This window comes from Neomonachus schauinslandi, chromosome 3 (genome assembly GCF_002201575.2).
Source record: "Neomonachus schauinslandi chromosome 3, ASM220157v2, whole genome shotgun sequence".
In the NCBI taxonomy this organism is placed as follows: Eukaryota; Metazoa; Chordata; class Mammalia; order Carnivora; family Phocidae; genus Neomonachus; species Neomonachus schauinslandi.
In genome coordinates this window covers 174,246,450-174,274,167 of record NC_058405.1, presented here as the reverse complement: position 1 = coordinate 174,274,167, position 27,718 = coordinate 174,246,450, and the positions used below count along the sequence as shown (strand labels likewise).

The window sequence follows — 27,718 nt, the reverse complement described above, 5'->3', positions numbered from 1 at the left end:
AAAGTGGTAATACTGGTTACCTGCAGGGAGAACTGAGAGGCTGAGGTAGGAGACTTATTTTTATTTGTACTACTTGAATTTGCTACTTTATATATATATCATGTTTAAAGTTCATTTATCTTTTTAAGTACTCTCTATACCCAACATGGGACTTGAATTCAGGAACCTGAGATCAAGAGCCATGTGCTCTTCTGATTTCCAGATGCCCCTGTATTGCATGTTAAAAATAAAAAATTTTAGGGGCGCCTGGGTGGCTCAGTCGTTAAGTGTCTGCCTTCGGCTCAGGTCATGATCCCAGAGTCCTGGGATCAATGCCCGCATCGGGCTCCCTGCTCCATGGGAAGCCTGCTTCTCCCTCTCCCACTACCCCTACTTGTGTTCCCTCTCTCACTGTGTCTCTCTCTGTCAAATAAATACATAAAATCTTAATAAATAAACAAATAAATTTAAAAATCATTACATCTGCTTATATCCAACTCAGCATTAAATATTCATTGAATTAAAAAATTAATTCACAGGGCGCCTGGGTGGCTCAGTCGGGTAAGCGGCTGCCTTCGGCTCAGGTCATGATCCCAGAGTCCTGGGATCGAGCCCTGCATCGGGCTCCCTGCTCGGCGGGAAGCCTGCTTCTCCCTCTCCCACTCACCCTGCTTGTGTTCCCTCTCTTGCTGTGTATCTCTCTGTCATATAAATAAATAAATCTTTAAAAAAAAAATTAATTCACTATGAGTGAGCATACTTTAGAAGCAAAGGTAGGATGTTGCTAAAAATAGCAACATTGAAAAGTAGCCTTGAGGAAAATCACCTGACATAAAATAAAAAAGCAGAAAGCTACTAGAGAGGGAAAAAAGATATATATATAGCATAACTGATGTTGCTGAAGTGAGAGGCCAAAACAAATTAAAAACTATAAAAATTAACAAGAGACACAAAGTAGGCTCTTCCAAAAAAAATTTGATATATCAAATGAACTCAAAAATAATAAAAGAAGCTTACAGAAAAGGCAAATTCACCAAGAAAAGGAAAAACTTAGGCTGGCCCAAGATTTCACTGTATATTCAATATCAGACGACAACAAAGCCATGGCAACAGAGTTCTGACAGGGAAAATTAGGTAAGAGTCTTATACCCAGCCATGTTGTCATTCATAGTTAAAGAGCAAAATAAGTAGAAGCTCAAGTACGTATAGTATACACTTCAGTACGCATAAAAAAAAGTCTGGATTAAGGGGTGCCTGGGTTGTTCAGCCTGTTAAGTGTCTGCTTTTGGCTCAGGTCATGATCCTAGGGTCCTGGAATTGAACCCTGTGTCAGGCTCCCTCCTCAGCGGGGAGCCTGCTTCTCCCTCTCCCTCTGCCTCCCACTCCCCCTGCTTGTGCTCTCTCTCTCTGACAAATAAATTAATAAAATCTTAAAAAAAAGTGCCCTCTTACTGAGCAGGGAGTCTGCTTCTTCCTCTCCCCCACTGCTCATGCTCGCTCTCTCTCAAATACATAAATTAAAAAAAAAAAAAATGTCTGGAATAATACACCTTTGGAGAGTAGTTTCAGAGAAAAGGGAGAAATTCAGTGTTTAACTTTATATTCTTCTTAAGGGTTGGGGTTTTTAAATGATGATTTTTTAACAATTTTTATCTAAAAGAGAAAATAAATACATAGAAGTTTCAAGAAGCCTGAAGGGACACAGAAAATGATCCTAGGACCATAAATAGTCCAAGAGCCAACACAATATAGAATCTACGTTGAAAAGCACATACCGTTTTAGAAAGTTCACTTCCAGATTCCATAATGCGCAAACACAAAGGGATAATTTCTGTTGTCAATAAAAAGTTGATTACTTCCTGCTCATCTGTTTTCACTAGGGCCCCTAAAGAAAATATGGACAAACAAAATTATTTCAGAGTCAGGGTTTTTAATTAAAATGAACTTTGTAGGGTTCATCCAGCTAGTTGTGGAACTTAAATAACAGAGAACACAAACTAGGGTTCATGACAGAGAATTAGATTCATACTGATATTAAAAAAAAAAAAGAGGAAGAGAAAGCACAGGTTGACTGTACCAGCATTTCAAAGATCAGGTACCAAGTCTGGTCCATCACATAGTCAGCAGCAGGTCAGCCCTCTAAACCATTTTTCTATTACTCTTGGTAGACAACCACACAATAATATCTCCATCTATTCTCCATTTACTTTAGGTTAGAGAGAAGAATTCTGTATCAGTATAAAGGGATATTCCCAGGTAGCAAAGAAATGGGTGTCAGTTTGAATCCTACTTCACAATGGACATAAACAAACATTGCTTCTTGGTTAATTGTCACTCTCTCCAAAGTGTGCAAACATGGTAAGATGTACCCAAACAAGAAACACACACACACACCTCAACTCTAATCCTAGTTGCACAACTAGTTTACCTAAATTTGATAGAGTTACCTTCTCTTTATAGGCTTGTTTATAAAATGAGTTGGAACAAATGATTTCTAAAATTCATCCCAATTCTATTGAGTTCTAACCTGACACCACTGACCAGATAACAGACACAGTTCAGTGTTAATCGTCTCCATTGTGTATATAGGGAAGCAGAACTCCATTAAACAAATGACTGGTCCCCAAGCTACCCAATGTATCAACTAGCTTTTTTTTTTTTTTAAAGATTTTATTTATTCATTCATGAGAGACAGAGAGACAGAGAGAGAGAGAGGCAGAGGGAGAAGCAGGCTCCCAAGGAGCAGGGAGCCCGATGCGGGACTCGATCCCAGGACCCTGAGATCATGACCTGAGCCGAAGGCAGACGCTTAACCATCTGAGCCACCCAGGCGCCCCTCAACTAGCTTTTATATGAAAGGCCTAGGTTAATCAAATCTGTAACAACTAAAAGCAATCACTTCAGAAGAGAAAGGAATATCATTTAACAAGAACTGGCAATCTACAAATGCTACATCTTTAAACGTCATAGCAAACAGCATACACCATAATTCACTAATATGGCCTAAAGCAGATGTCCAATTACTATTTCATTTCGACTTTACATGTAGGTCTAAAATCCATTTGGAGTTAATTTTTATAGAGTACAAGTATAGATCGTGTTTCATCGTTTTACATATGGATATCTAATCGTTCCAGCACCATTTATTGAAAAGACTATCTTTTCTCCACTAAATTGTCTTTGCACCTTTGTCAAAAATGAATTAACCATACCTGTATGGGTCAATTTCTGGACTCCCCAATTCTGCTCCGTTGATCTACAAGTCTAGCTTTTCTCCAATACCATGCTGTCTTGACAACTGGTTTTCCAAGACGTCTTGAAATCAGGAAGTGTACATCTTCCACCTTTGTCCTTCTTTTTAAAAACTGGATATTCTAGGGGTGCCAGGGTGGCTCAGTTGGTTGAATGACCGACTCTTGGTTTCAGCTCAGGTCATGATCTCAGGGTCCTGGGATCAAGCCCCATGTTGGGCTCTGCTTCCCCTCTTCCTCTGCCCCATCCCCAGGCTCACACACCCTCTCTAAAATAAATAAATAAAACTTTAAAACAAAAAACCCTGAATATTCTAGTTCATTTGCCTTTCCATATAAATTTTAGAAACAGCTTGTCAGTTTCTATATAAAAAAAAAAATCCTGCTGGGATTTTGTTGGCATTGTTCTAAATCTATCTATCTATCTATCTACCTATATGTGTATATATATATATATGTTTGGGGGAGAACTGACATCTCAACAATATCGAATCATTGATATACCAATTAATGAACATGGTATATCTCCACTTATTTAGGTCTTCTTTGATTTCTTTCATCATTGCTTTGTAGTTTTTTAGCTACAGATCTTGCACATCTTTTTTAAGACTTACATCATGTTTTGGTGCTATTATAAATGTAGGTTTTTAAATTTTCAATTTCTGTTTTAGCTAGCGCATAAAATAGACAATCTAATTTTTTTCTAATTTGTATGCCCTTTATTTTTTTTCTCTTGCCTTACTGCAACAGGTAGGATTTCCAGGATGATACTGAATAGGAGTGGTGAGAATATTTATTCTTTATTATATATATATCATATATATAATATATATTATCTTTGCCTTATTCTCAATCTTAGGGGAATAAAGTGTGGTTTTTCACATTAACTATGATCTTAACTGTAGGACTTATTTTTTAAAACTTTATCGGGTTGAGAAAGTTCCATTTCTACTTTGCTGGAGTTTTTATCATAAATGGATGAATACTATCAAAAGTTTTTTTTTTTAAGCTAAAGAAATGGGCATATGATGTTTCTTCTTTAGTCCGCTGATACATATTGACTGATTATTTTTTTTAAGATTTTATTTTTAAGTAATCTCTACACCCAATGTGGGGCTTGAACTCACAACCCTGAGAACAAGAGTTGCATACTTTACCAAATGAGTCAATCAGGCACCCCTGTATTTTTTTTTTTAAAGATTTTATTTATTTGACAGAGAGAGACAGCAAGAGAGGGAACACAAGTAGGGGGAGTGGGAGAGGGAGAAGCAAGCTTCCCACTGAGCAGAGAGCCTGATGTGCGGGCTCAAGATCCTAGGACCCTGGGATCATGACCTGAGCCAAAGGCAGAGGCTTAATGACTGAGCCACCCAGGTGCCCCAGGCACCCCTGTATTGACTGACTTTTGAAAGTTAAACCATCATGCAATCCTGGGATAAACCCACTTGGTCATGATGATCCTTTTCATATATTGTTGGTCTTGATTTGTTAACATTTTGTTGAGAATTTCTACATCTATGTTCTTGAGAGATACTGGCCTATAGTTTTCTTACAATGTTTTTTTTCTGGTTTTATTATCAGAGTAATTAATGCTGGCCTCACCAAGAGTTTAGAAGCCTCTATGTTCTGGAAAAGTTTTGTAGAATTGGTATTATTTCTTCTTTAAATTTTTGGTAGACTTTATCAGTGAAATCACTTGGGCCCAGAGTTTTCTATGGTGGAAGGTTTTCAACTACAAAAACAATTTAATAGACATAAGACTATTCAGATTATCTATTTTCTCGAGTACAGTCCGGCAGAATGAAACTTTCATAAAATCTGTCCATTCACCCAAGTCATCAAATTTATGGGCATAGAGTTATTAGCGGTAGTCATTATTCTATTAATGTCTGTACAGTCTGTTATAACATACACCCTTACATTCCTGGAACTTGTAATTTGTGTTTTCTCTTTTTTTCCCAGTCTATTTGGTTAGAGGTTTATTAATTCCATTGAATTTTTTTCAGTAAAAAATTGGGGATGGGTGAATTGATAAAGGTGGTCAGAAAGTATAAACCTTCTGTTATAAATAAGTCCTGCAGATGTAATGTACAGTAACTACAGTAACAATATTGTATTGTATATTTGAAAGTTGTTAAGATGATAAATCTTAAAGGTTCTCATCACAAGAAAAAAAAATTTTATAACTGTGTGGTGATGGATTTTTAAGATTTTTAAGTAATCTCTACACCCAATGTGGGACTTGAACTCACATCCCCAAGATCAGGAGTCCCATGCTCCACCAACTGAGCCAGCGCATGTGTGGTGATGGATATTAACTTAATGTAGTCATCATTCTCCAATATATACATACATCAAATCATTATGCTGTACATTTAAAACTAATACAATGTTATATGTCAATTATATCTCAAAAAAAGGTCAGCTTTTGGTTTCATTGATTTTACCTCCTGTTTTTCTGTTCTCATTTTCAATGATGTCTATCTGTTATTATTTCCTTCCTTCTGTTTAATTTGATTTGCTCCTTTTCCTAGTTTTCTTAAAGTGGAAAGCTTTGAAATTGATGACTTCTCTTCCTTTCTAGTATTAGCATTTTATGCTATAATTTTCCCTCTAAGCCCTGCTTTACCTGCATCCTATAAGTTTTAATGTTTTTATTTTATTCATTTTCAAGTATTTTCTAATTTCTTATGTATCATTTCATTTATATTCAAACCTGTCTGATAACCTTTGAACTGTAAGCAAAAAGTCTAGGCCCAAATATTTACCTTCTGCTTGTACTCTCAATTGACTTGGAGAAATTAACTTTTGGAAAACATATGCAAGGATAGACAATGGCTTAACACTGTCCCAATATCTTTTTTATCCCCCTACAGTTAACTTTATCCTAACATCTCCTAATGATCATCTAACTGTCATGGTCAAAAAACCAGCAGAAGTAGGATGATTTAAATCAGAATTAAGGACAGAAGTGTTTTCTTTTGGCTGGTACGTTGTTCATGTTTTAAATCCTATATAAGAAATTTTCAGAGCTTAAAAACAGCAATATATTGGGGAAAAATGTTTCTAAATCGAGTATTATTTGGAGCGGATGTAAAAAAAACGGTAACATTCATTTGGAGTATAGGAGATAGGAGCTACTCCTTAAATGTACAATAAAATGTCTCTGAGAAATATGTCTCAGAAGTACTAAACTTTTAAACTGATAAGAACAGATACTACACTTGATCTTAGCCAAAAGGCCGAGAGAGGCGATAGAAGTACTAAACTTTTATTTTATTTTTTTAATTTTTAATAAAGGTTTTTTATTTATTTGACAGAGAGAAAGACAGCCAGAGAGGGAACACAAGCAGGGGGAGTGGGAGAGGGAGAAGCAGGCTTCCCGCAGAGCAGGGAGCCCGATGTGGGGCTCGATCCCAGGACCCTGGGATCATGACCTGAGCCGAAGGCAGATGCTTAACGACTGAGCCACCCAGGCGCCCCAGAAGTACTAAACTTTTTTTTTTTTTTTAAGATTTTATTTTATTTATTTGACAGAGAGAGAGAGAGACACCTAGAGAGGGAACACAAGCAGGCAGAGTGGGAGAGGGAGAAGCAGGCTCCTGGCTGAGCAGGGAGCCCGATGCGGGGCTCGATCCCAGGACCCTGGGATCATGATCTGAGCCGAAGGCAGACGCTTAACGACTGAGCCACCCAGGCGCCCCAGTACTAAACTTTTAAAGTATACTTCCTGACCCATAGTTTATAATCATAGGGATATGGACACAGTTTGAACATAAAAACAATAACCGAGGAAAACAAAGTTTGTACAATCAATGTTCTTATTGTTTGGTCAGTATGTGAGCAAAAACTACGAGATAAAGACATTGAAGGGAATTTAGAAAGAAACTTTCTTGAATCCACAAATCCAAAGACAGATCTTTATTATCTGGGAGTCTGAGATCTGAAACAGCTAATATATTATTTTCTTGAGTAAAATGTACTTTAGACATATCTCCCATAATAAATATATGTAGGAACATTAATTTTGGCATGCAAAAATTCAACTAGGTGAAATAGAGGACAAACATATGTAGTTATGGGAGAACAACTTAGAAGTTAGAAAGAGAAACAAAACAAAACAAAAAAACCAATGCAAATTCTTCTTTTTTTTTTTTTTGAAAGTTGTGGGGCTAAAGGGGGGGGGAGGGGAAGAGGGAGAGGGGGAGAGAGAGAGAGAAACCTAAGCAGGCACCACACTCAGCACGGAGCCCTACGTGGGGCTCACAACCCTGGGATGACGACCTGAGGTGAAATCAAGAGTCGGACACTTAACAGACTGAGCCACCCAGGCATCCCAAAAAAACAACTCAAATTCTCATCTCTGTAATAATACTCTTTGTTGACTTCAGTTTCTTTATTCTCCCTATGATTCCAGTAACTGTTCTGCACATATGCTGAATTTAATCCCAAATGTTGGGTCTCATACCTTTATTAACACTCAGAATGGCACTTGATAAGAACTATTGTATTACTTATTTACTTATTACTTAATATGTATTATTTATTACTATTTATTCATTATTATGTCATTTATTAGTGAAAATAGACTCAACCTCAAGGACAAAAATGAACAATTGGTGAACAAAAGCTATAAAAGACAAAACACCTAAGATCACTATTATGATAAAATGAAGATTTCAGACCTGCAAAACCACCCCAATAACTTACCAATAACTCCAAGACTGGTTAGCCGAAGATATTCAAAGGGCCGCGTTTTGCTGACAGTGTGCAAAAAGGGGTACAAAAAAAGTGGGATGTGTGCTGCAAGAAATGCTGACCTGGAAGAAAAAAATAATCCCAGTCAGGGCCCAGAGTTCATTTCTAAGGATTCTGAACATTCAATTTCCGGGTAGTTCGTTCTGTAAGGCCTGTAACATTGCCTAACCAAGAAACTCTCTAGAAAAGAGTTACTGGTCATTAGTCTAGACCAGTGGTTCTCAACTGGAGTGATTTTGCCCTCCAGGGTACGTGCGACAACGTCTGGAGATATTTTTGGTTGTCACAACTGAGGGCATGCTATTGGCACCCAGTGAACAGAGGCCAGGGATGCTGTTAAACATCCAATGGTGCACAGGATAGCCCCCTTTTACCCCCTTCCCCCCACCACAAAATCTAGCTCAAAATGGCAGCAACATCAAGGTTAAAAAAAAATCTAGTGTAGGTCTATGCTTAAGAAAATACACGATTTCCCCTATTATCAGCACCAAGTACCTCAAAAACTGATAAGATATCCAACTGTGGATTTTAATAGGTCATAAAATGCCATTAAGTGCCCAGGAGATTCTCCTAGGTGCCTTCCCTCACCTAATTTATGACTGAATAAGAATATTCACAGGTACAGTCAGACAAAACCTTATAGACCAAGATGAGAAAACAAAGCAGCCATGATCAGATTTATCTATGTTTAAATGCACACCATTCTTTTTTTGTTAGAGCAGTTCAGATACAGTAAGTATTTGGAAACATTTTAAAGATTTTATTTATTTATTTTAGAGAAAGAGAGAGCACACGCAGGCGGGGAGGAGCAGAAGGGGAGGGAGAGGGAGGGTAAAGAATCTCAAGCAGATTCCATGCTGAGTGTGGAGCCCAACTTGGGGCTCAATCTCACGACCCTGAGATCATGACCTGAGCTGAAACCAAGAGTTGGAGGCCTAACCGACTCAGCCCCATAGGTGCTCCTCTAAAAACATTGTAATCTGAAGCTAATATGTCAGGCAACTAATATAGAATCAATCTATTACTTTGTATTATTTATAGTTAACTAACGTTGTGGGAGAGCGCTCTACATTTTTAAAACTCAAAGTACTCTCCCATTTTTCTTAAGTGCTTAAGAATAATTTTCATAGTTCTCTAAAGTTCTGCAATGTCAGTGCCAACCTAGCACTCAGATTTTGTAATTGATAAAGAGACAAAAGACTTCAATAAGATGACTGTTAAGTGCCTTGGAACCATAAAGGTCACAAAACAGATTATTGAACAGGATTTCTCTTTTCTTGTCAGATGTAGCAGGTCAACTGGCATGCCAATTCTGATCTATTACAAGGTTGCCTAGGATCCTGTGTTAAGAAAGATTCTGAAGCCAAATCTAGGTTCAGTGGGAAAAAAATGTTGGGTTCAAATATTTACTGAATTCCTAGTAAATGCCATGCACTGTGCCTCACATAGTGATGCCTATCATGGATTCAGGAGGGAGAAGTATCTACATGCCTGATCTTTCTTGGGATGTGAACACCACTCTTTTATTTTTATTTTTTTAATAGTAAACTCTACCCCCAACGTGGGGCTTGAACTCATGACCCTGAGATCAAGTGTCGCATGATCTACTGACTGAGCCGGCCATAGGCCCTGTGAACACTCCTTTAAAGTTCATTGCTATGAATGGGTCAAAAGTAAATGAGACAATGGATTATCATTCATCCTTAAAAAGGAGGTTCCGACATATGCTACAATATGTATGTTATACTAAATGAAATAAGCCAAGCACAAAAAAACAAATACTGAATGACTCCACTTAAATGAGGTATTAGAGTAGTCAAAATCAAAGAGACAGAAAGGAAAATGATGGTTACCAGGGGCTACGGGAATGGGGAGTTATGGTTTAATGGGTATCGTTTCAGTTTTATCCAGTGAAAAGAGTTATGGAGATGTATGGTGGGAATGGTTGTCCATTATAAATATATTTAATACTACTGAACTCTAGGTTTAAAGATGGTTGAAATGGTAAGTTTGTTATATATATTTTACCACAATAAAAAAAAAGGCAAAAAAAATTTATAAAAGAACATGTTAAACAATACTGTACTGTTACTACATGAAAACTTGGTGAATTAGAGAAGAGAAATTCTTCAGAAAAAAAAAAAAAGCAAATGAGAATCCTGAAGATCCACATCTACACACATGCTTCCTACTCCTATTGCATGCCCCTCCTCTCATCATTCAGAAAAGACCGTATTTGATACAAACCTCCATCGCCAGGCTCATCAAAGCACTTACCTGGTTTCCGGGTGTGACGCCACACATTGCAGCAAAGCCAGAGCATTGCAAACTCTGTTAGACTGGTGTGCTGTCAAGGTGGGGGGGTTGATAGATGGATAAATATTTACAATTTCCTAAAAAATGGAAACCAGCACCAGATGAATAAAGAGTAACTACTTCAAAATTAATTTCCATGGTATTAAAGCAAAAACCCTACAAACCCCCAACCCGTAATTCCATATATCCTGCAAGAACTGAATCATCAAAGTGCGAGCAAAAATAAACAAATAATGCTCCTATCTTTTCATCACAAATATACCTAAGACTATGAGACATTTCTACGTAGGTCCCTAGGAAGATTCCTCTGGAGGCAATTGTGGTCACCTACACTTCCTCTTATATCCAGCATCTGTTGAGGCCTTCATTTGAGGGGCTATGGCTGTTATTGCTATAATCCCTTCTTTTTGTCAACACCCTGTTTTGAGTTACAGTGATAGATAGTTGGCCAGATAGCAAGTGTCAGTAAATCAACCACAGTGACTCATAAAGAAGTCTGAGTTTGGTCAGGTAGCAACTGCAGACAGGGAGAGATAAGAAGAGGAGTATACGCATGGAGATACGTACAAACGGCAGTGAATATGTGTACTCTCTGTCCAAAGGGGATCATCTGCTGTAAACAATTCTTTTTATTTTAATTGTAAAACTTTTATTGAAAATGTAAAGATAAAAAAGATAAGTTTTGGGGATTAAGAATACACTTATTGTGTTAAGCAGTGAGTACAGAATTATTCAATTGTTGAATCATTATATTGAACACTTGAAACTAATAGAAACTAATAATGTTAATTATACTTTAATTAAAAAAAAGATTGGTTTCTTGGCTACATGAAGTAGGAATTGAATGTAAATTTATTTAACAGATTTGAAAAATTAATGATTAGGAATTTTAGACAATACTTTAAGGGATGATTATTCCATTATCTTGGTATCTTAGGATTATATTGTACCAATTTATTCTCCACAAATGACCATTATAGTCAGAACCACATTTCAGTGATTTATTCTTTAATGTAGAAGCATACCTATCTCTAATCCTACAGCTGTTATATCTTTGTCTTAACATTTCTGTTCACCAGAATACACCCTGCGGTTCTTATACTTTACCTTCCACCTTTTCCCCTCTGTCACCTAGAAATGTCTTGTAGTATTCCTAAAGCTGTGTTGCTCAAAGTGTGGTTCTCAGACTGCCTGCATCAGAATGACCTAAGAACGGGGCAGGTGCTCGCTAAAAATACAGATTTTTATTTTTATTTATTTATTAATTATAATTTTTGTTTTATTATGTTATGTTAGTCACCATACAGTACATTATTAGTTTTTGATGTAGTGTTCCATGATTCTTTGAAAAATACAGATTTTTAATCTCAGACTAAATAAATCTTTTGGGTAAAATCTATGAACCTGCATTTTAACAAGCACCTTAGACTTTTCCAAAACAGATTCTTACAAATGCTAACATTTAAAGAATCATTCTACTAAAGTCTTCAAAATCACTTGAGCAAAGGCAGAGAGACAGAAGTGTGATGAACAGGACTGAACTGCAACGCACAGATATATACCCACCTGTAAAAGTGCTGCAATAGTACCAAATGAATGCCACAGCATGGGTGCAAGATCAGGGACAGATTCTCGCTTCTTACTCAGCTCCAGCAAAGCATTTTCCCTTGTCTCAGGACTGGACAGCTCATTGATCCACTGATAGATTTTTTCTCTATCTACCTGAGCCAGTGCAGTAGGCACAGGCTTTAAGTGAAAACAAGAAAGTGAACATGTGAATTTCATTAGAGTCAAACCAAGTCTTACTCTGCTTTAGAAGGAATGTATTTTTCCCAAATACCAGGGGAGCTTTTCTAAATACATACACTTAAGTCAATCTATCAAAATCTAAAATGCATACATCCTTTAATAATTCCATGTTTAGGAATTTATCCCATAGGTATACTTGGGCTGTACTGAAGACATACCAGGATGCTTACTGTTGCACTGTTTTAAAAGCAGAAAACTTGAAACAGTAAATATCTATCAACTAAGGATGGGTACATCTTTATTTGTAATACTATGAAGCCCTTTTTAAAAAATAGCTCTACATGTGCTGATACTAAATAAAAAAAACATAAAAGGTCCAGAACCATATATACACGCTTCCATTAATAGACACAAGTATATTCTTATATATTCATATACAATGATTCTAGAATGACATGTAAGAAGCCTAACAGTAACAACTACAACAAAAAACTTAACTGTAATTACTGCTAAGGTTGGAACCTAGATGGGAGATATACTTTTTTTTTTTTAAAGATTTTATTTATTTATTTGAGAGAGAGCGAGCGAGAGAGACAGCATGTGCTGCGTGCATGAGGCTGGAGGTGGGGGGTTGGGGGGGTGGAGGGAGCAAAGGGGGAGGGAGAGGGGAAGAATCCAAGCTGACTCCGCATGCAGACCCTAATGCGGGGCTCAATCTCAAGATCCTGAGATCATGACCTGAGCTGAAACCAAGAGTTGGGGGGGGTCAACCAACTGAGCCACCCGGGCGCCCTAATTTACTTTTCATTGTATACTATAAAATCTTCTGCATAGTTTAAACTTTTTTTTAAGCATATGGCTATAATAGTTCCTGAAAGAAAAAATATTTACACCCTCCCCACCCATTGCTGGTCCTTCCCCCGTAATTCCAGCCTCCCCCTCCATGGAGCAGAAAACCTATGTAATTTGGAAAAGCTCCCTAGCTTCTAATGATTCTTATACATACTCTACCTCCACCCCTTTGAGAATCATTCATTACTTACTCATGTAGGGGCCATACAGAGAATTCTTTCATTATTGTGCTAAAGCATCACACCATTCCAAAAAACCGAGCATTTCTATAATTCTCCATACTTGTCAAACAGCCTTGAGACCTCGGTTAAGTTCCTTAATTACTCTTCTCTGGAAAATAAGATCATAGACTACAAAAATGATTACCATTGCTATTTCTAGCTCTCATGTCCTAACATATTCATGATTTCTAGCTCTATGCCCAGTATTTTCTCACTTAATTCCCCCAAGCAAGGGGAATAGATGGGTAGATAGGGTGAGTAGGTAGAAAAAAGGCAACTACACTTGTAAAAGAGATCACTAACACTCAGAGGAATTAACCTGCTCAATTCACCCAAGTATGAAGCTGCATATTCCAGTGCCTTCTTGAACTGCATCACACAGCTTCCCATGGTATTTACATGTTCCCACTATACCTTAGTGTGACAGAATGATGACCTTACCATTGTACAGATGGAATGATGAGGAACAGAAAGGACAACTGTTTTTGCTGAAGAACAAAAGTTAAGACAGACTATGAGGTGTACTCAGAATTACTCTACCCAAGCTGAACAACAGCCTTCTATAAATGGAAGCTTGATTATAATGGAAGCTTGATTATAAGCTTTTAGCTTAATGTTTATCATTTCACTTGCTTGACAGAATGAACCACAAGGTGTTCTGCTAAATGGACTGAAATACCACGCAGCTCAAGTCTTCTTTAAGTGCCTCAGAGTAATCTGTTGGAAGGCGCTTTGTAACTCCCATCAGTGATGCTCCTCAAGGAAACACAGGCTCGCGCAGCAACGATATGAAGAGCAGGGTAGTTCTTCCCATCCCCCAACAGCAAAAGCAGTACTGACCAAGCACTTGCCCTTTCCAGGCTGCTACAGATAGGCCCTCAACTTAAAAAATTATTTTTGGAAATGTAATTCCCACCAGAAGACAGCGTATGTTTATTTAGAGTATTACATCACCTTAAAAGCTCATTGGAAACAAGGGCTAAAATTTTAGCTTTGGGTTTCCTGCCCAGTCTCCTGGACGACCCACAATCCAGTAACTAAAGGGGCCTCAGAGACACTCCTCCAGCAATATAGTATCTATCCTGATTAGTCATTACTCATTCAACTCTCCCTAAAGTTCTGGCGCCCTAATACCATCATCAGTAAGCTCTATTGCCCCCACTAGAGCCAGCCTGTAACTTGTATCTGGAATCCCTATCCTCATGCTGCCCTGGGGAGCCCCAGGTGAACAACAGCAGGATGGACTTGTAGCCACCAGTCTAGCATATCATGGCTTCTGGACACCAGGCCCCACCCCCACATAATCCATTTCCAGAGCTGGCCTGACTCCAGCAAAGAGATGGTGCCCCTGCAGTGAGGCTAACACCCTGGAGGGCCAATGCCTGGTGACAACTTGGGTACCTAAGGTCATGGGCACCTGCTGCCAGCAATACTCCAACTTTTGAGGCTACTTATGGAGCTGCAGCCTCCACAGGGCTTTGGTTCTAAGAGAACTAGGGGCTCTGTAGCCATTCTAGCAATGGGAAGGCAGTGAGGGCAATTTGGTTCCAGGAAATACTTGGGATAAGGACCCTCCTTTACATCATCCCTGGTGAATTTTGCTCCCAACTTAATAGCAGGACTTACTTTAAACCCACTGAATACCTGTTTGTTACAGGATAAATACTAAATACAATTACTTCTGAAAATAAAAATGGGAGGTAACACGTATAGTGTTTACTCTGTCAGGCACTGTCCTAAATAAATACTTGTCACCACCCTCATTTTATAGAGGAACAGAGAAGTTATTTAACACTTAAGTGCCAAAGCCAAAATTTGAACCCAGGCAGTCTGGCAACAAAGTCTATTCTCTTAACTGCTTTGCTAAGGCTGCTTCTCACCTGCCGGAAAGATTAGGTCTGATCTAAAGATGACTTTCAAAAAACAAAAACAAAAAAACTATTTCCTGTGACCTAGACAAGAGACAGGGAATATGTAAACATCGCAGACAAAAATTAAATGTTACTGCTGTGAGTTCAGCAGAATCTGAAAACAATCAGCACCATGAATGTGAAGAGAAATTTTTGACTTAACTGAGATTACAAGGTACTTGACAATCATTTAAATGAGGAAGTCAGTGAGATAGTTTGACATAATTCCCTATGTCAAATCATAGTTCACATGGGAATAATCTAGCTAGTGATAGCCACTAACGCACACTAACACACACACACCACCCTCACATACATAAACAGGTAATTTTATAACACATGCAGAAGTTCAGTTATTTTGGAGAATAAAAGGGAAAATATTTTTATATTTTCAGTTACATACTGATTTATGTACAGATGACTTCTGGGTTTGAACCGCACATGTCCACACATATGTGGATTTTTTCGATAAATACAGTACAGTACTCTAAAAGTATATTTTCTCTTCCTTACAACTTATTTTCTTCTATTATAAGAATATAGTATATAATATTTATAACCTACAAAATATGTGTTGATCAATTGTTATCGGTAAAGCTAGTAGTCAAGAGTAGGCTTTAGGAGGTAAGTTTTGGGGGAGTCAAAACTTACATGCAGATTTTTGACTGTGTGTGGGGGGGTGGGGTCAGCATCCCGAACCCCCACCTTGTTCAAGGGTCATCTGTATTAATATTAACAATTGATAAAATACTTTGGACATTATCCTTGAATAAATTTCCAAAGCATAACTCCAGCATCTCACTAGATCTTGATAGTAATAAAACCCCCAAATGTATCTTACTCTCTTTCTAAATCCCAAGGATCATTTAGGTACACCTTTCATAAAAATATAAGAAACAGAACTGTACTGTACACTTTATTTATTTACATAGGTATGTATTTTTGAGAGAGAGAGAAAGCATGTCCACCCAAGCAGGGCAGAGGGAGTTTTATTTATTTTTAAATATTTTATTTATTTATTTATTAGAGAAAGAGAGAGAGATAGCATGAGCAGGGGGAAGAGGGAGAAGCAGGCTCCCCATTGAGCCAGGAGCCCCACACGGGGCTCGATCCCAAGACCCTGGCATCATGACCTGAGCCAAAGACAGATGTTTAACCGAATGAGCCACCCAGGCGCCCTGAAGGAGAGAATCTTAAGCGGGGTCTATACACAGCATGGAGCCAAATGTGGGGCTTGATCTCACAACCCTATCATGACCTCAGCTGAAACCAAGAGTCGGACACTTAACTGAGCCACCCAGGCACCCATGGTACACTTTTTAAAAACATGGTTTCATTTAATGGTCAGAATAACTCGGTTATTATCCTCATTTTACAACTGATGAAACTATGAGTAAACCATGGCAGGTTTCCTCCTCCTCCCATTCTCAATTTAAAGATCACCTCTAAAGATTCCTAATCCAATTGCTACAATTCTTTTAATTTATAATTTACTAATACATTTCTGAGACTGTGGCTGATAGGGAACTCCATCTAGTAGCACATACTGTTCAGTGGCTGATAAGCAATTCACCTATGACTTCTCTATTGGAGACTAACACATTAAAAATAATAGCAGGATACTACCACAAGAACAGGGGTTAACACCTCTTGAATCACATGAAATCTATGGATCCTTTCCTCAGAAAAATATACAAGTGCAAATGGTTTTGCACATAATTTCTTTTCCACAGAATTTACACATAATTTCAAAGAAGTCATAGACGCTATGAAACCCATCCATGGATCCAGAATTAAAAACCTGTTTATTATGCTAAAGAACAGGCAAGACCTCGATTCACATGTAACTATACAAAAGTACAATAAGTGGAACAAACCCTGGATTGGGAGCCAGAAATGGCTTCAAAACACAGTTTTGCCATTTCTATAATTGTGTGACCTAGCATAAGTCATTTACTTTTCCAAGCCTCAATTTTATCATTGGTAAAATGAGGGAACTATGATTACCAAAGTCCCAGGCAGCTCTAAAATCTTGGAAATTATCTTATTTAGCTCTTAGTTGTAACTGAGAGACTAACCTAAGAGCTCTTTTAAAAAGTTAATTTTATTGAGGTTAATTTGCATAAAGTTTTAAGTATACCCATTTTACATGTATATTTCAATTTTGAGAAATCTATACACCTGAGTAACCACCACCACAACCAAGAGATAGATCCCTTCCACCATCCCTAAAAGTTCTCTAGTACTTCTTTCAGTAAACCCCATACCCAGCCCTAGGCAACCATGGATAGGCATTCTGCCACTATAGATTAGGTTTGCCTTCTTATATCAATGTACCAATCACAGGGGATTACTTCCCTTTATTCTCAAAATTCCAAGAGGAAACAGGTTCAGGGAGGTTTAACAGACTCAAATTCACACCGTGAGTGCATGGCAGAATTAGATTCAAACTGTAGTCTACTTCTTTCTAGAATCAGTGAGTCCTACATGGTCTATAGGACTGAATTCACAATGATCCTTCCAAGTTGAAGAAATTATTTTTTAAGAACTCAATACAGAACTCTAAGTTTAATAGTCTAATACAGCTCATTAATAGTTGGACTTGGATAGTGCAAGACTGTTGAATCTCAGATCTGTACCTCTGAAACAAATAATGCAATATATGTTAAGAAAAAAAAAAAAAGAAGAAGGTAGTGGGAGGGGAAGAATGAAGCGGGGAAAATCGGAGGGGTAGACGAACCATGAGAGACGATGGACTCTGAAAAACAAACAGGGTTCTAGAGGGGAGGGGGGTGGGAGGTTGGGTTAGCCTGGTGGTGGGTATTGAGGAGGGCACATTCTGCATGGAGCACTGGGTGTTATGCACAAACAATGAATCATGGAACACTACATCTAAAACTAATGATGTAATGTATGGGGATTAACATAAGAATTAAAAAAAAGAATAACTGGGAAAAAAAAAAAAATAGTTGGACTTGGATAAACAGTGGGTTCAATTATATACACAGAAACCAGAAAGTCATTTATGAGAAGTATGATTTGGACCATTAGTTGTCATCCTCAACGCTTATTTCCAAGATTAGAAATCATATATAACTACATGTTTTTAGGTATAACCTCCTTAAAGTTAGTGGTCCTTTTCTTGTAACAGATATGTTTAAAAAATGTTTATATTATCAAAATTTAGGAGGGACTCAACTCTTTTCTGTTTAATGGTTTGGATATAAAAAATGTATTTCAAATAACTTTTTTCTTTCAACAAAGCTTAACACAGGCAAGACATTTGCCAAAGTCAGTCATTAATGGTTAACTCTAAGTGTCCCAAACACAGGGTACTGACAGTTGGTCTTCTATCTCTGAACGATCTTGACTCCATGTGAAAAGGAGAAAGATCTTTAAAACTTAAAAAAAAAAGACCCACGTTATCCATAAATGGGAACAATATATGACATACCCCCCCCCAACAAGTAAATTAAAAAATTGATGTTGATGGCTTTTTTTAAACAGAAAATAACCAAATCTCTCAATACAACTTTATATTCAAGGGCGAAAATACCTGTTGGTTTTCCTACCCATAAATATGTGACAGCAAATAAAGAAAGAATGGCATAAGATTGAAAGAGAAATTATTTTCCTAAGTCTGGAGGCGACTTAACATGTGGCTTTGGTGTCTACATAATGATGATAATCCAAGAAAACACACTTTCTAAATAATGCCAAAGGGAAATATTAAATTAGCTTAATCATCCTCATATCTCTGTAAGGGCCAGAATATTCTTCAAAATATCTTTTTTTTAAAAAATGGAAGTGAACAAGAGATTAGGCAATTTGCTTAAAGTTTCAACAGAAGACATGGGAGGAGACAGTGTTTAAATCAGATCCCTCATGGGCGCCTAGGTGGCTCAGTCGACTGAGCATCTGCCTTCGGCTCAGGTCATGATCTTGGGGTCCTAGGATTGAGCCCCACGTCGGGCTCCCTGCTCAGCGGGGAGTTTGCTTCTCCCCCTCTCTCCCCTTCTGCCCTTCTCCCTGCTTGTACTCTCTCACATAAATAAAATCTTTTTCAAAAAAAATAAATAAATAAATCCGATCCCTCAGAGTGCACGTTCTTTTTACTTGCCAATGAGGAGAGCATCTGGGAGTCTAGCACAGCTTCAACAAAAAGATGTACTGATGATGCTATTGGTTAGGTGGAAAATGAGAGGAAAACATGTATATAAGGATGTTAAAATTGCCAGTGCAAATTAGTGGGAAATTTTTTAAAAAATCCATACCCAATGCATCTCTTAAAGGCTTACCTTTGACTATTTTAGATCACTAGCATAACATTCATTAAAGACTCACAGTATATGAAGATTTGTAGTTCTACTACTCTGAAACAACCTCCAAGGTCCACAACAAAGTGATTTGTTACTTTGTTGCGGAAGGAATTATAGTCCCAAGGTTGAAATATGAGAGCAAGTCATATAACCAAGGACTATATACCTAGCCAACCACTAAGTACTTTGTTATTCTTATTTCATCTTTAGAATAATCCTGCATGGTATTTGTCCCTATTTCACAGTTGTGAGAAATTCTATTTTATGGTGGCACTAATGACAATGTTAAAATGTATGCTATAAAGTATGACAAGAGTCTACTACATTGTGTATTTCTAGCCTAATAAACTACTACTCAAGAGTCAAAATTTAAGACACTTCCCAAATTCTCAGTTCTTCCCTCTAGTGAATAAAATCCTACATTCACGTGATCATATTCTCCTTTGATAGTACTATCTCCCTAGCTGATGATTTACCTGTTATTTTAAAAAAGAGATAAATAAAAGTACACACAAGTATAACACTTATCATCATTAAGCAAAAAAAATCATCTTCTCAAATGGCTTAGATTACTGCAGGCACTGTTGCATGTTATCATGGACTCTTCTCAGTTTCCAGTAATATATACCATGACTGTCCCCTTACCAGATCAGAGTAATACAGGCAGTTTAGTCTAATAGAATGCATGAAGGATTGGGAAAGAGGTGGCTCAGCTTTTCTATGCTTCAGTTTCCTCAGTGACCAAATAGTCTAGCAAATGAGTGGTACAAAGGAACTTCTCAAAGCTTCTGTGGGAGCCCAGTAGCATTAACAGATGAAATGTATCTAAAAGCTTAAATTTTAAATCAGTGTAAAGCACTGTAAATGTAATTGAAGAAACAAGTATTGAATATTTATCATAAGTAATGAACCACAGCTTTAATGGCTGTTCAAAAGATGCATTAGGTTGGGGCACCTGGGTGGTTCAGTCAGTTAAGCATCTAACTCTTGATTTCGGCCCAGGTCATGATCTCAGGGTTGTGGGATTGAGCCATGGGTCGGGCTCTGCACTCAGCAGGGAGTCTGCTTGAAATTCTCTCTCTCTCTCTATGTGCCCTTCGGGAACAAGTGAAAATAAAAGGAACTGAATAGGTATAGAGTTTAGAGAGTCACAAGGAAAGGAGCAGTTTGGTATCAAAGTCTGGTGAAGACACAATCAGATTTTGGGAACTGGACAAGCCAAACTTAGAAGAATCCCTTGTGTAACCTGCCCCTCCCCTATCAGCAGCAACCTAATCTTTCTTTTTTTCCCCAAAGATTTTTATTTATTTATTTATTTGTCACAGAGAGAGAGCACGCATGCACACACAAGCAAGGGGAGTGGCAGGCAGAGGGAGAAGCAGGCTCCTTGCTGAGCATGGAGCCCGATGCAGGACTTGATCCCAGAACCCTGGGATCATGACCTGAGCCGAAGGCAGATGCTTAACCGACTGAGCCACCCAGGTGTCCCTCAGCAACCTCATCTTCTGACTTGCTTCTTCCCAAATTATATGTATAGTTTGGGAGAAGAAACAAAAAAGCTGGGGAAATTGCAATCACCTAATTGAAAGATGTAAAGGTATCGACTCTGAGTACTTACAAACACTTAGAAACATGGTGACAGGCGGTAGAGATACCACTGGCCATGGAAATGACAATGTATTCTACAGTCCAGTCTTATTCAGCACACTTTTTCACTTTTTATATTTAAAGTAAAAGCATTTTTTTTGGTCCTCTATTTAATATTTAAGTCATTTTGCCTGAGAATGCAATGTCAGTATACTACCCTGTCTTCAGTCACTTCATCTTAGCGGAACAGAAAAAGTGCGATTGGTATTCAGAAGAGTGTGCTCAAATCATATGATCTCATTTTCCCATTATGGCTATCTGTTCTCAGTAGTCACCTCCCTCATCTATACTTTTTCATCCAGCAAAGTATTTGAGCCCTTACTTTGTGCCAGGAACTGTCTGGGCACTTGGGGTAACCATGTAAACAGGACCCACAGGATCTCCGTCCTTGCCCTTAAGAGGTAGAGAGTCAACAAACGAGTAAATAAATACAAAAATGACAAAATTGAGATCAGCGCTGAGAAAGATATTTTTAACAGAGAAAAGTTGGGGGTTACAGAACTTCTTTAAATAGAGTGACCAGGGAAGGTTACTCTAGGAAGATTTAGGCAGAGACCTAGGCAGAGACCCCAGGGAAGAGGAGTCAGTTACACCCACATGCTGTGTGTGTATGTGCGCGTGCAACTGGGGGTACGGTACATGGTAAGAAGAGCATCCCAGGAATAGAGATCAGAAAGTCCAAGTGGAGTGGAAAAGCGCAGGTATAAGGGATGGACAGGCGACCACGCTAGACCGCAAACGTGGGTAAGGACCCTAGGGTACAGGTAGCGCCTTATAGGCCACAGCAAGGAGTCTGGATTTTATCTAAATGCAACGGAAAGCCAAAAAATTACTTCAGACACGTGAATTACACGATCCGTTTTTGTTTTTTTTTTTTTAAGATCTCATTTTAGAGATGTGGGGGAAAGGTTTTAGGCGCAGAAAACCGTAAGTCAGACGTAATAATTATTCACTTCTCCCGGTCTCAAATTTTCCACCTGTAAAGCAAGTGGTGTGAGTTAGAAGCCATTTCCTTCCCGCTGCGAAGTGCCGGGGCAATGAGTTTCGAGAGCAAGGACCGTGTCAGATTGACCACGGAATTCCCCCTCATCCCCGCCGACGCCCAGCACGTAACCGGCACCCTGAAACTGTTGGTCAACGCAATGAATCAATGAATGGCCTGTCTCGACCGCGAGGGAGGCGCTCCGGCGCGGGACCAGGCCCCGGGGCCGGAAAAGAACGCGATACGCGGCGCAGGAGGCCGCGAGAGCCGACCGGAGAGGAAAGTGGGGGCCGGCTCCACCACAGTCAAGGCGCGATGAGGAGGAGGCCGGGACCTCGCAGATTGAGGGCAGGAGGAGCTGGACTCCGGGCCCGACACGGGGACCTAGGACAGCAGGCCGAAACGCGGGGCTAAGGAGGGGGTCTGGGCCCAGGCCGGAACGCCCAGTCACTCACCGCAGCCGTCGCCAGGCTGTGCATGTTGGGAGCGGCCGCCGCTCTTCTCCCACTGCCGGACGCGTCGGACCTGCGTCCCCGTTTCAGTGACTCTGCCGCCAAAGATGAACAGCCGCGGCAGCCGCCATCCGCCTCCGGCTCGCTCCGCCCCCTTCGCAGCCCTATGACCTTTCACCCCTGACCCCGCCCACACACCTCTTCCCGCCTCCTAGCTCTCGGCGGAGTTAATAGTCCCAGAGTATGTCCTTTGCCCCTTAAGATTCTGGGCCAGAGGGACGTCCGCCACCTACTAGTCCCCGTATCCTCTGGCTTCGAGCAGGTATCCCCAGAGAGGGGCGTGAACTCTGACTCTCCTCCAGAGGCCAGTGAAGGGCGGGAAAAGCCAAGCGCTCTCGGAGGACAAGTAGTGCGCATGCCCGACTGGGCTGTGTAGGAGGGAATGGATGGGAGGGCCACAATGCGCAAAGTGGAGAGTGCGCATGCGTACTACTTCACGGCGGGGGCGGGGCTGTCTCGGCCAGACTTCGCTCTGTGCTGGGGCGGGACGAAGGCTCAGGAGGGGCGGAGTTTGCAGGCCTGCGCGCACGCGCCTCGTCTGGTCGCGTCGAGTGTGCGTGCGTGCGTGCGTGTTTGCGTGTGGTCACAGTTCCCGCCATCAGCCGCTCTCCCTGACTAGGGGGAGTGAGCGGCCCCTCTCCTTCGTCCCCGGTGTCTCTTTCCTTCCTTACCCCCGGCTCCTCCCCCTCCGCGCGGACTCTGTGCTTCCGGCAGGCCAGTGCAGGGCTCCGGACCCGAAGGCACAGGTAAGGCGCGTCCGGCGGCGAGCTTCTCAACTGAGCCGTTTTCCCCAGGTCCCCCTCCCCCCCCGCCCCTTGCGGTCCGCCCACTCGGTGTTCACTCTTCTGGAGTTCGCCCCGCTGCTGCTCAGCTCACCCCCACCCCTTCGACGCCCCCAGGGCCTCCCAGGTACTCCTCTTGGGTTTTCTCCCAGGCTTTCCCTCTCCTTTGACCTGGTCTTACTGTCACGCTCTTCCTCCGCAACCCAAACCTGGCCCCTTTTCGGTGGGGGCTGTCGTCGTCCGCCACTCGCCCCTTAGCAAGGCCTGCTGTCTCTTCAGGTGACTTCCGTTGCCGCACACCCATCAGGCCTTGGACATTCACTCTTGACCGTTCTTCATCTTCCCTCTCCTAACCATTTCTCACTAAAACGCATGAATTGTATTTTTGTCGTGCATTTGGTTGCTCCCCATCTTCTAGCTATCAGATCAGGTTGTCAGGTTTACCTATTTTAGGTCATGATCGTTGAAATGATCATTGATGACAAAATCCTGTGTTCTGGAGAATTGGCCTGTAGTGGTTTTGTGGTAATCGTTTTCAAAATTTCGGCTCTATTTAAATGCCTTTAGTGGGGTAGGCAGTATCTGACAAGTCTCTAACTGGAAAAGATGCCTAAGACAGACTGTCAAGGAAGCAGTTGGATATACTGGGTTGGAGCTCAGAGGAGAGTTCTGGGCAGGCTGTATAAACTAGTGTATATATGTCATCTGCTATGCTGATAGTAACTGAAGCTATGCATGTGGATGAAATTGCCTAAGGAGAGTGTAGTGCTAGAAAAAACCGACCCAGGATGGAGCACGGAGGGATTCTTGTTGTTTAATAACTGTATAGAGGAGGGCAAGTCTTCTGTAAAAGAGATGAAAGAAGTAATCAGTAGTGTTGAATTCTGTTGAAAGGTAAAGTTGAATGAGGACTGTAAAGCCTGGTGGCATCGAAGTAATCGATGACCCCAGGGAGAGATGTTTGATGGAGTGAAATGGAATATCTGGGTTCAGTGCTAGGGTCTTGTTCACCTTTTACTCTTCTGCCCTACGCCTTAAATTCCACCTGTATATTGAAGACTTAAGAATTTTAATTTCCATCCTTTTCCCTTTACCAGTTGTCTGCTTGACATCTCCACTTGATTTTTTTCTTAGGAATTTCAAATATAATACATCTAAAACCAAAGTCTTAATTTTTCTCTCTGTATCCCAAATTCTTTGTCCTTCAGTATCTATTTCATTAAGTGGCATATTCATTTATTTATCCACTTATGTAAGCTAGAAACTTGAAATCCATTCTTGACTTCTCCTTCATCCCATGTATCTTTTTTTTTAAGATTTTATTTATTTATTTGACAGAGACAAAGACAGCGAGAGCAGGAACACAAGCAGGGGGAGTGGGAGAGGAGAAGCAGGCTTCCCGCTGAGCAGGGAGCCTGATGTGGGACTTGATCCCAGGACTCTGGGATCATGACCAGAGCCGAAGGCAGACACTTGACGACTGAGCCACCAGGCGCCCATCCCATGTATTTTTAAGTTCTATTTATTCTATATCCAATACAGTTGATCCTTGAATAGCTCAAGGGTTAGGGGCACAGACCCCTTCCAGTTGAAAATCCACATATAACTTTTGACTCTTCTCAAATCTAACTACTAATAGCCTACTGTTGGCTGGAATACTAATAGCATAAATAGTTACTTAATACATAATCTGTGCTATGTGTATTTTACGCTGTGTTCTTAGAATAAAGTAAGTTAGACAAAAGAAGTGTTATTAAGAAAATACTAAGAAAGAGAAAGTACATTTACAGTACTGTGTTTATTGAAAAAAATCATGTATATGTAATTCCATGCATTTCAAACCCATGTTGTTCAAGGGTCATCTGTACGTCTGAATGTATTTCTGTACATCTTCAGTATCACTTTTCGAGTTCAAGCCACAATCTTCTTTCACCTGGACTTAATGTCACTGGTCCCTATATTCTCATCTGTAAAATGGGAATAATAATCACCTTACTTGATTGTTATGAGGATTAAATGGCACATGGCACACAGTAAATAGCCAGTGGGCTTAATTGTTATTGTAATTGTTATAAGCTGAATCACTTCAATATTCTTTTGTCTGCCCTATTTTCTTCATTCTTCTTTTACTCTCCTCCCCAAACCCAAACAAACTATATCACTTCTCCATTCAACAGTAACATGTTATTTTTCTGCTTAAAACTCTTCAGTGGTGGGGCACCTGGGTGGCTCAGTCGTTAAGCGTCTGCCTTCAGCTCAGGTCCTGATCCCAGGGTCTTGGGATCGGGCTCCCTGCTCAGCAGGGAGTCTGCTTCTCTCTCTCCCACTCGCCCTGCTTGTGTTCCCTCTCTCGCTGTCTCTCTCTGTCAAATAAATAAATAAATAATCTAAAAAAAAAAAAACAAAAAACTCAGGGGATTTCCCATCACTAAACTAATGTTTATTACATTTAGGGTAAAATTCAAAATACTTACTGTGGTCTACAGGATTCTACATAACTTGATTCTTCCTGGCTTCACTAGCTTCATCTTGCTCCAGCCTCCTCTTGCTCACTAAACTCTAGCTACACTGCTTTTCATTTCCTTAGTCACACCAAGTTATTTTCCAGCTACAGGGCCTTTGCACATGCTGACTGTTCAGCATGACCATCCCCAATTAACTCATTCTTTAATATTAGCTTAACCTTTGCCTCTGCTCTCTACCCCCAAATCTTAAATCAGATACTCTATTAAAATGTCTTGTCATGCCCTGTACTTTATATTTGTATCATTTTTTAGAACTTGTAATTATATATTGTGTGATTATTCAAAGCCTGGCTCCTGCTAGAATATATGCTAGTAGCTATTTCATTTTTATTTTTCAAGAATTTGTTAAGTGAATAAGTAAACTGGAGCTTGTTTTAGGAACCATCATGTCTTTTGGAAGCACTAGTTTAAATCTTGTCATCTGATGACAAGCACCTTTTCACTCTTCAGACAAATTAAAGGACACAAAAGAAAAAAAACCCAAGAGTTTTCCAGCTATGGATGATTTTACTCATTCTTAGGTCATAAAAATCATTCAGATTTTAGACTCTGAATTGAAGATAAACTTTATCTAGGTCGATTTCTCATTTTTAGTCATATACTAATTTTATCTCTGTGCATTTGTTTTATGGATCTTTTTAGGCAAGAAAGCTCTTAGAAATCAGAGCAGTGGCTTATATATTTTAACAACAGGTTAAACTATGAGCATAGTGAGGATGAGGTTTTCAAAAAATGAAAATTCCACATTTAAGTTATTGTTGGTGGATGTGGAAAATATTAAAATTTAATAATTTGTGTATATAGAACAGGATTTGTGTTGAAAAATAGGAAATAAATATAGGGAGTATATGAGTGCCAAACACAGAAAGGCATTTGGATTTATTTTATGTGTTGTGATGAACTGTTAAAAATGTTGGGAGAACGTTTCAGTTAAGCAGGATGAAAACATTCTAGAGATATGCTGTACAACATGGTACCTATAGTTAACAATATCGTATTGTACACTTAAGGTTTTGTTAAGAGGACAGATCTCATACTAAGTATTTTTACCATAGTAAAATAAAATTTAAAAAAATGTTTTGGGATGAATTGTCTTCAGTAACAAGTATTTAGCACTTACTAAGTGCTTGTATTTTGTAGTACAAAAGAAATAAGGTTCCTGCCCCGCCCCTCACTTAGGAGAAAGTAAGTAGACAGATAGTGCACACTTCACTTGGTAAGAGATAGAGTAGTTGTTTAGAAAGGGTATGGTAGGGTACAGGATTCATTGGATAGAAACATCCTGAGAGAATGGAGACTGGAAAGTGATTGTTGCTGCAAGTCATTGATGAGGATGCAATGTGGTAGTGGTTAAAAACGTGGATTCTGGTGTTAGACTTAGTTTTGTCTCTTAATGAGTCTGTAACCATGGATAAATTAACTTAATCTCTCTAAGCCTCAGTTTCCTCATCTGTAAAATAAAGATAATAATCCCTGTCTTATAAGATTATTGGGAAAATTAAATGAAATAATGCATGCATGGTGCTTAACACTATGCTTAGTATATAATTGCATAATAAACATTAGGTGAGAGTGATGGTAAAATGAGTTTCTGAATCAGGGTAGCAGCTATGAAGAGGCTAGGTTTTAGATGAATGAGAATGAGGGTAAAGCTGTTGCTAAATTTTTTTTTGCCTGAATGATGGTGGAAGAAAAATGTAGACAAGTCTGGAAGCCTCCAATAACGAGGGCATGGACTATATCATCTTCATGTTTGTATTCTTTCCACAGTGCTCTCAAATTAAAGTAGCTCAGTCATTTTTTTACTAAGTGAACAAATGAGTTTAAAGTTGATATTATAGCATTCAAGAGGGCGGTGAATGATGTTTGGTTAGAACTTCAGGGAGAGCTGAGGCTTAGCCTAAATTTGAGAAAC

At 39.5% G+C, this 27,718-nt stretch overlaps 1 protein-coding gene and 1 pseudogene across 2 annotated transcripts in view; both read right to left on the bottom strand.

Annotated features, from left to right (window-relative positions):
* Window positions 1-22,598, bottom strand: part of CNOT9 (CCR4-NOT transcription complex subunit 9) — a 30,815-nt gene extending 8,217 nt beyond the window's left edge. The window contains exons 1-5 of one of the 2 annotated variants that reach the window (XM_021702837.1): window positions 22,440-22,598; window positions 11,871-12,050; window positions 10,266-10,381; window positions 7,941-8,050; window positions 1,755-1,864 (exon numbers count right to left, since the gene is read on the bottom strand). In XM_021702837.1, coding sequence (XP_021558512.1) covers window positions 1,755-1,864; window positions 7,941-8,050; window positions 10,266-10,381; window positions 11,871-12,050; window positions 22,440-22,463 — 540 coding nt within the window. In that variant the 5' untranslated portion in view covers window positions 22,464-22,598. Of the gene's footprint in view, window positions 1-1,754; window positions 1,865-7,940; window positions 8,051-10,265; window positions 10,382-11,870; window positions 12,138-22,439 lie in introns of those variants that run through there. The other variant, XM_044913405.1, reaches the window with a different exon arrangement.
* Window positions 6,363-6,486, bottom strand: LOC123324520 (annotated as a pseudogene).
* Window positions 22,599-27,718: the final 5,120 nt, after the last annotated feature.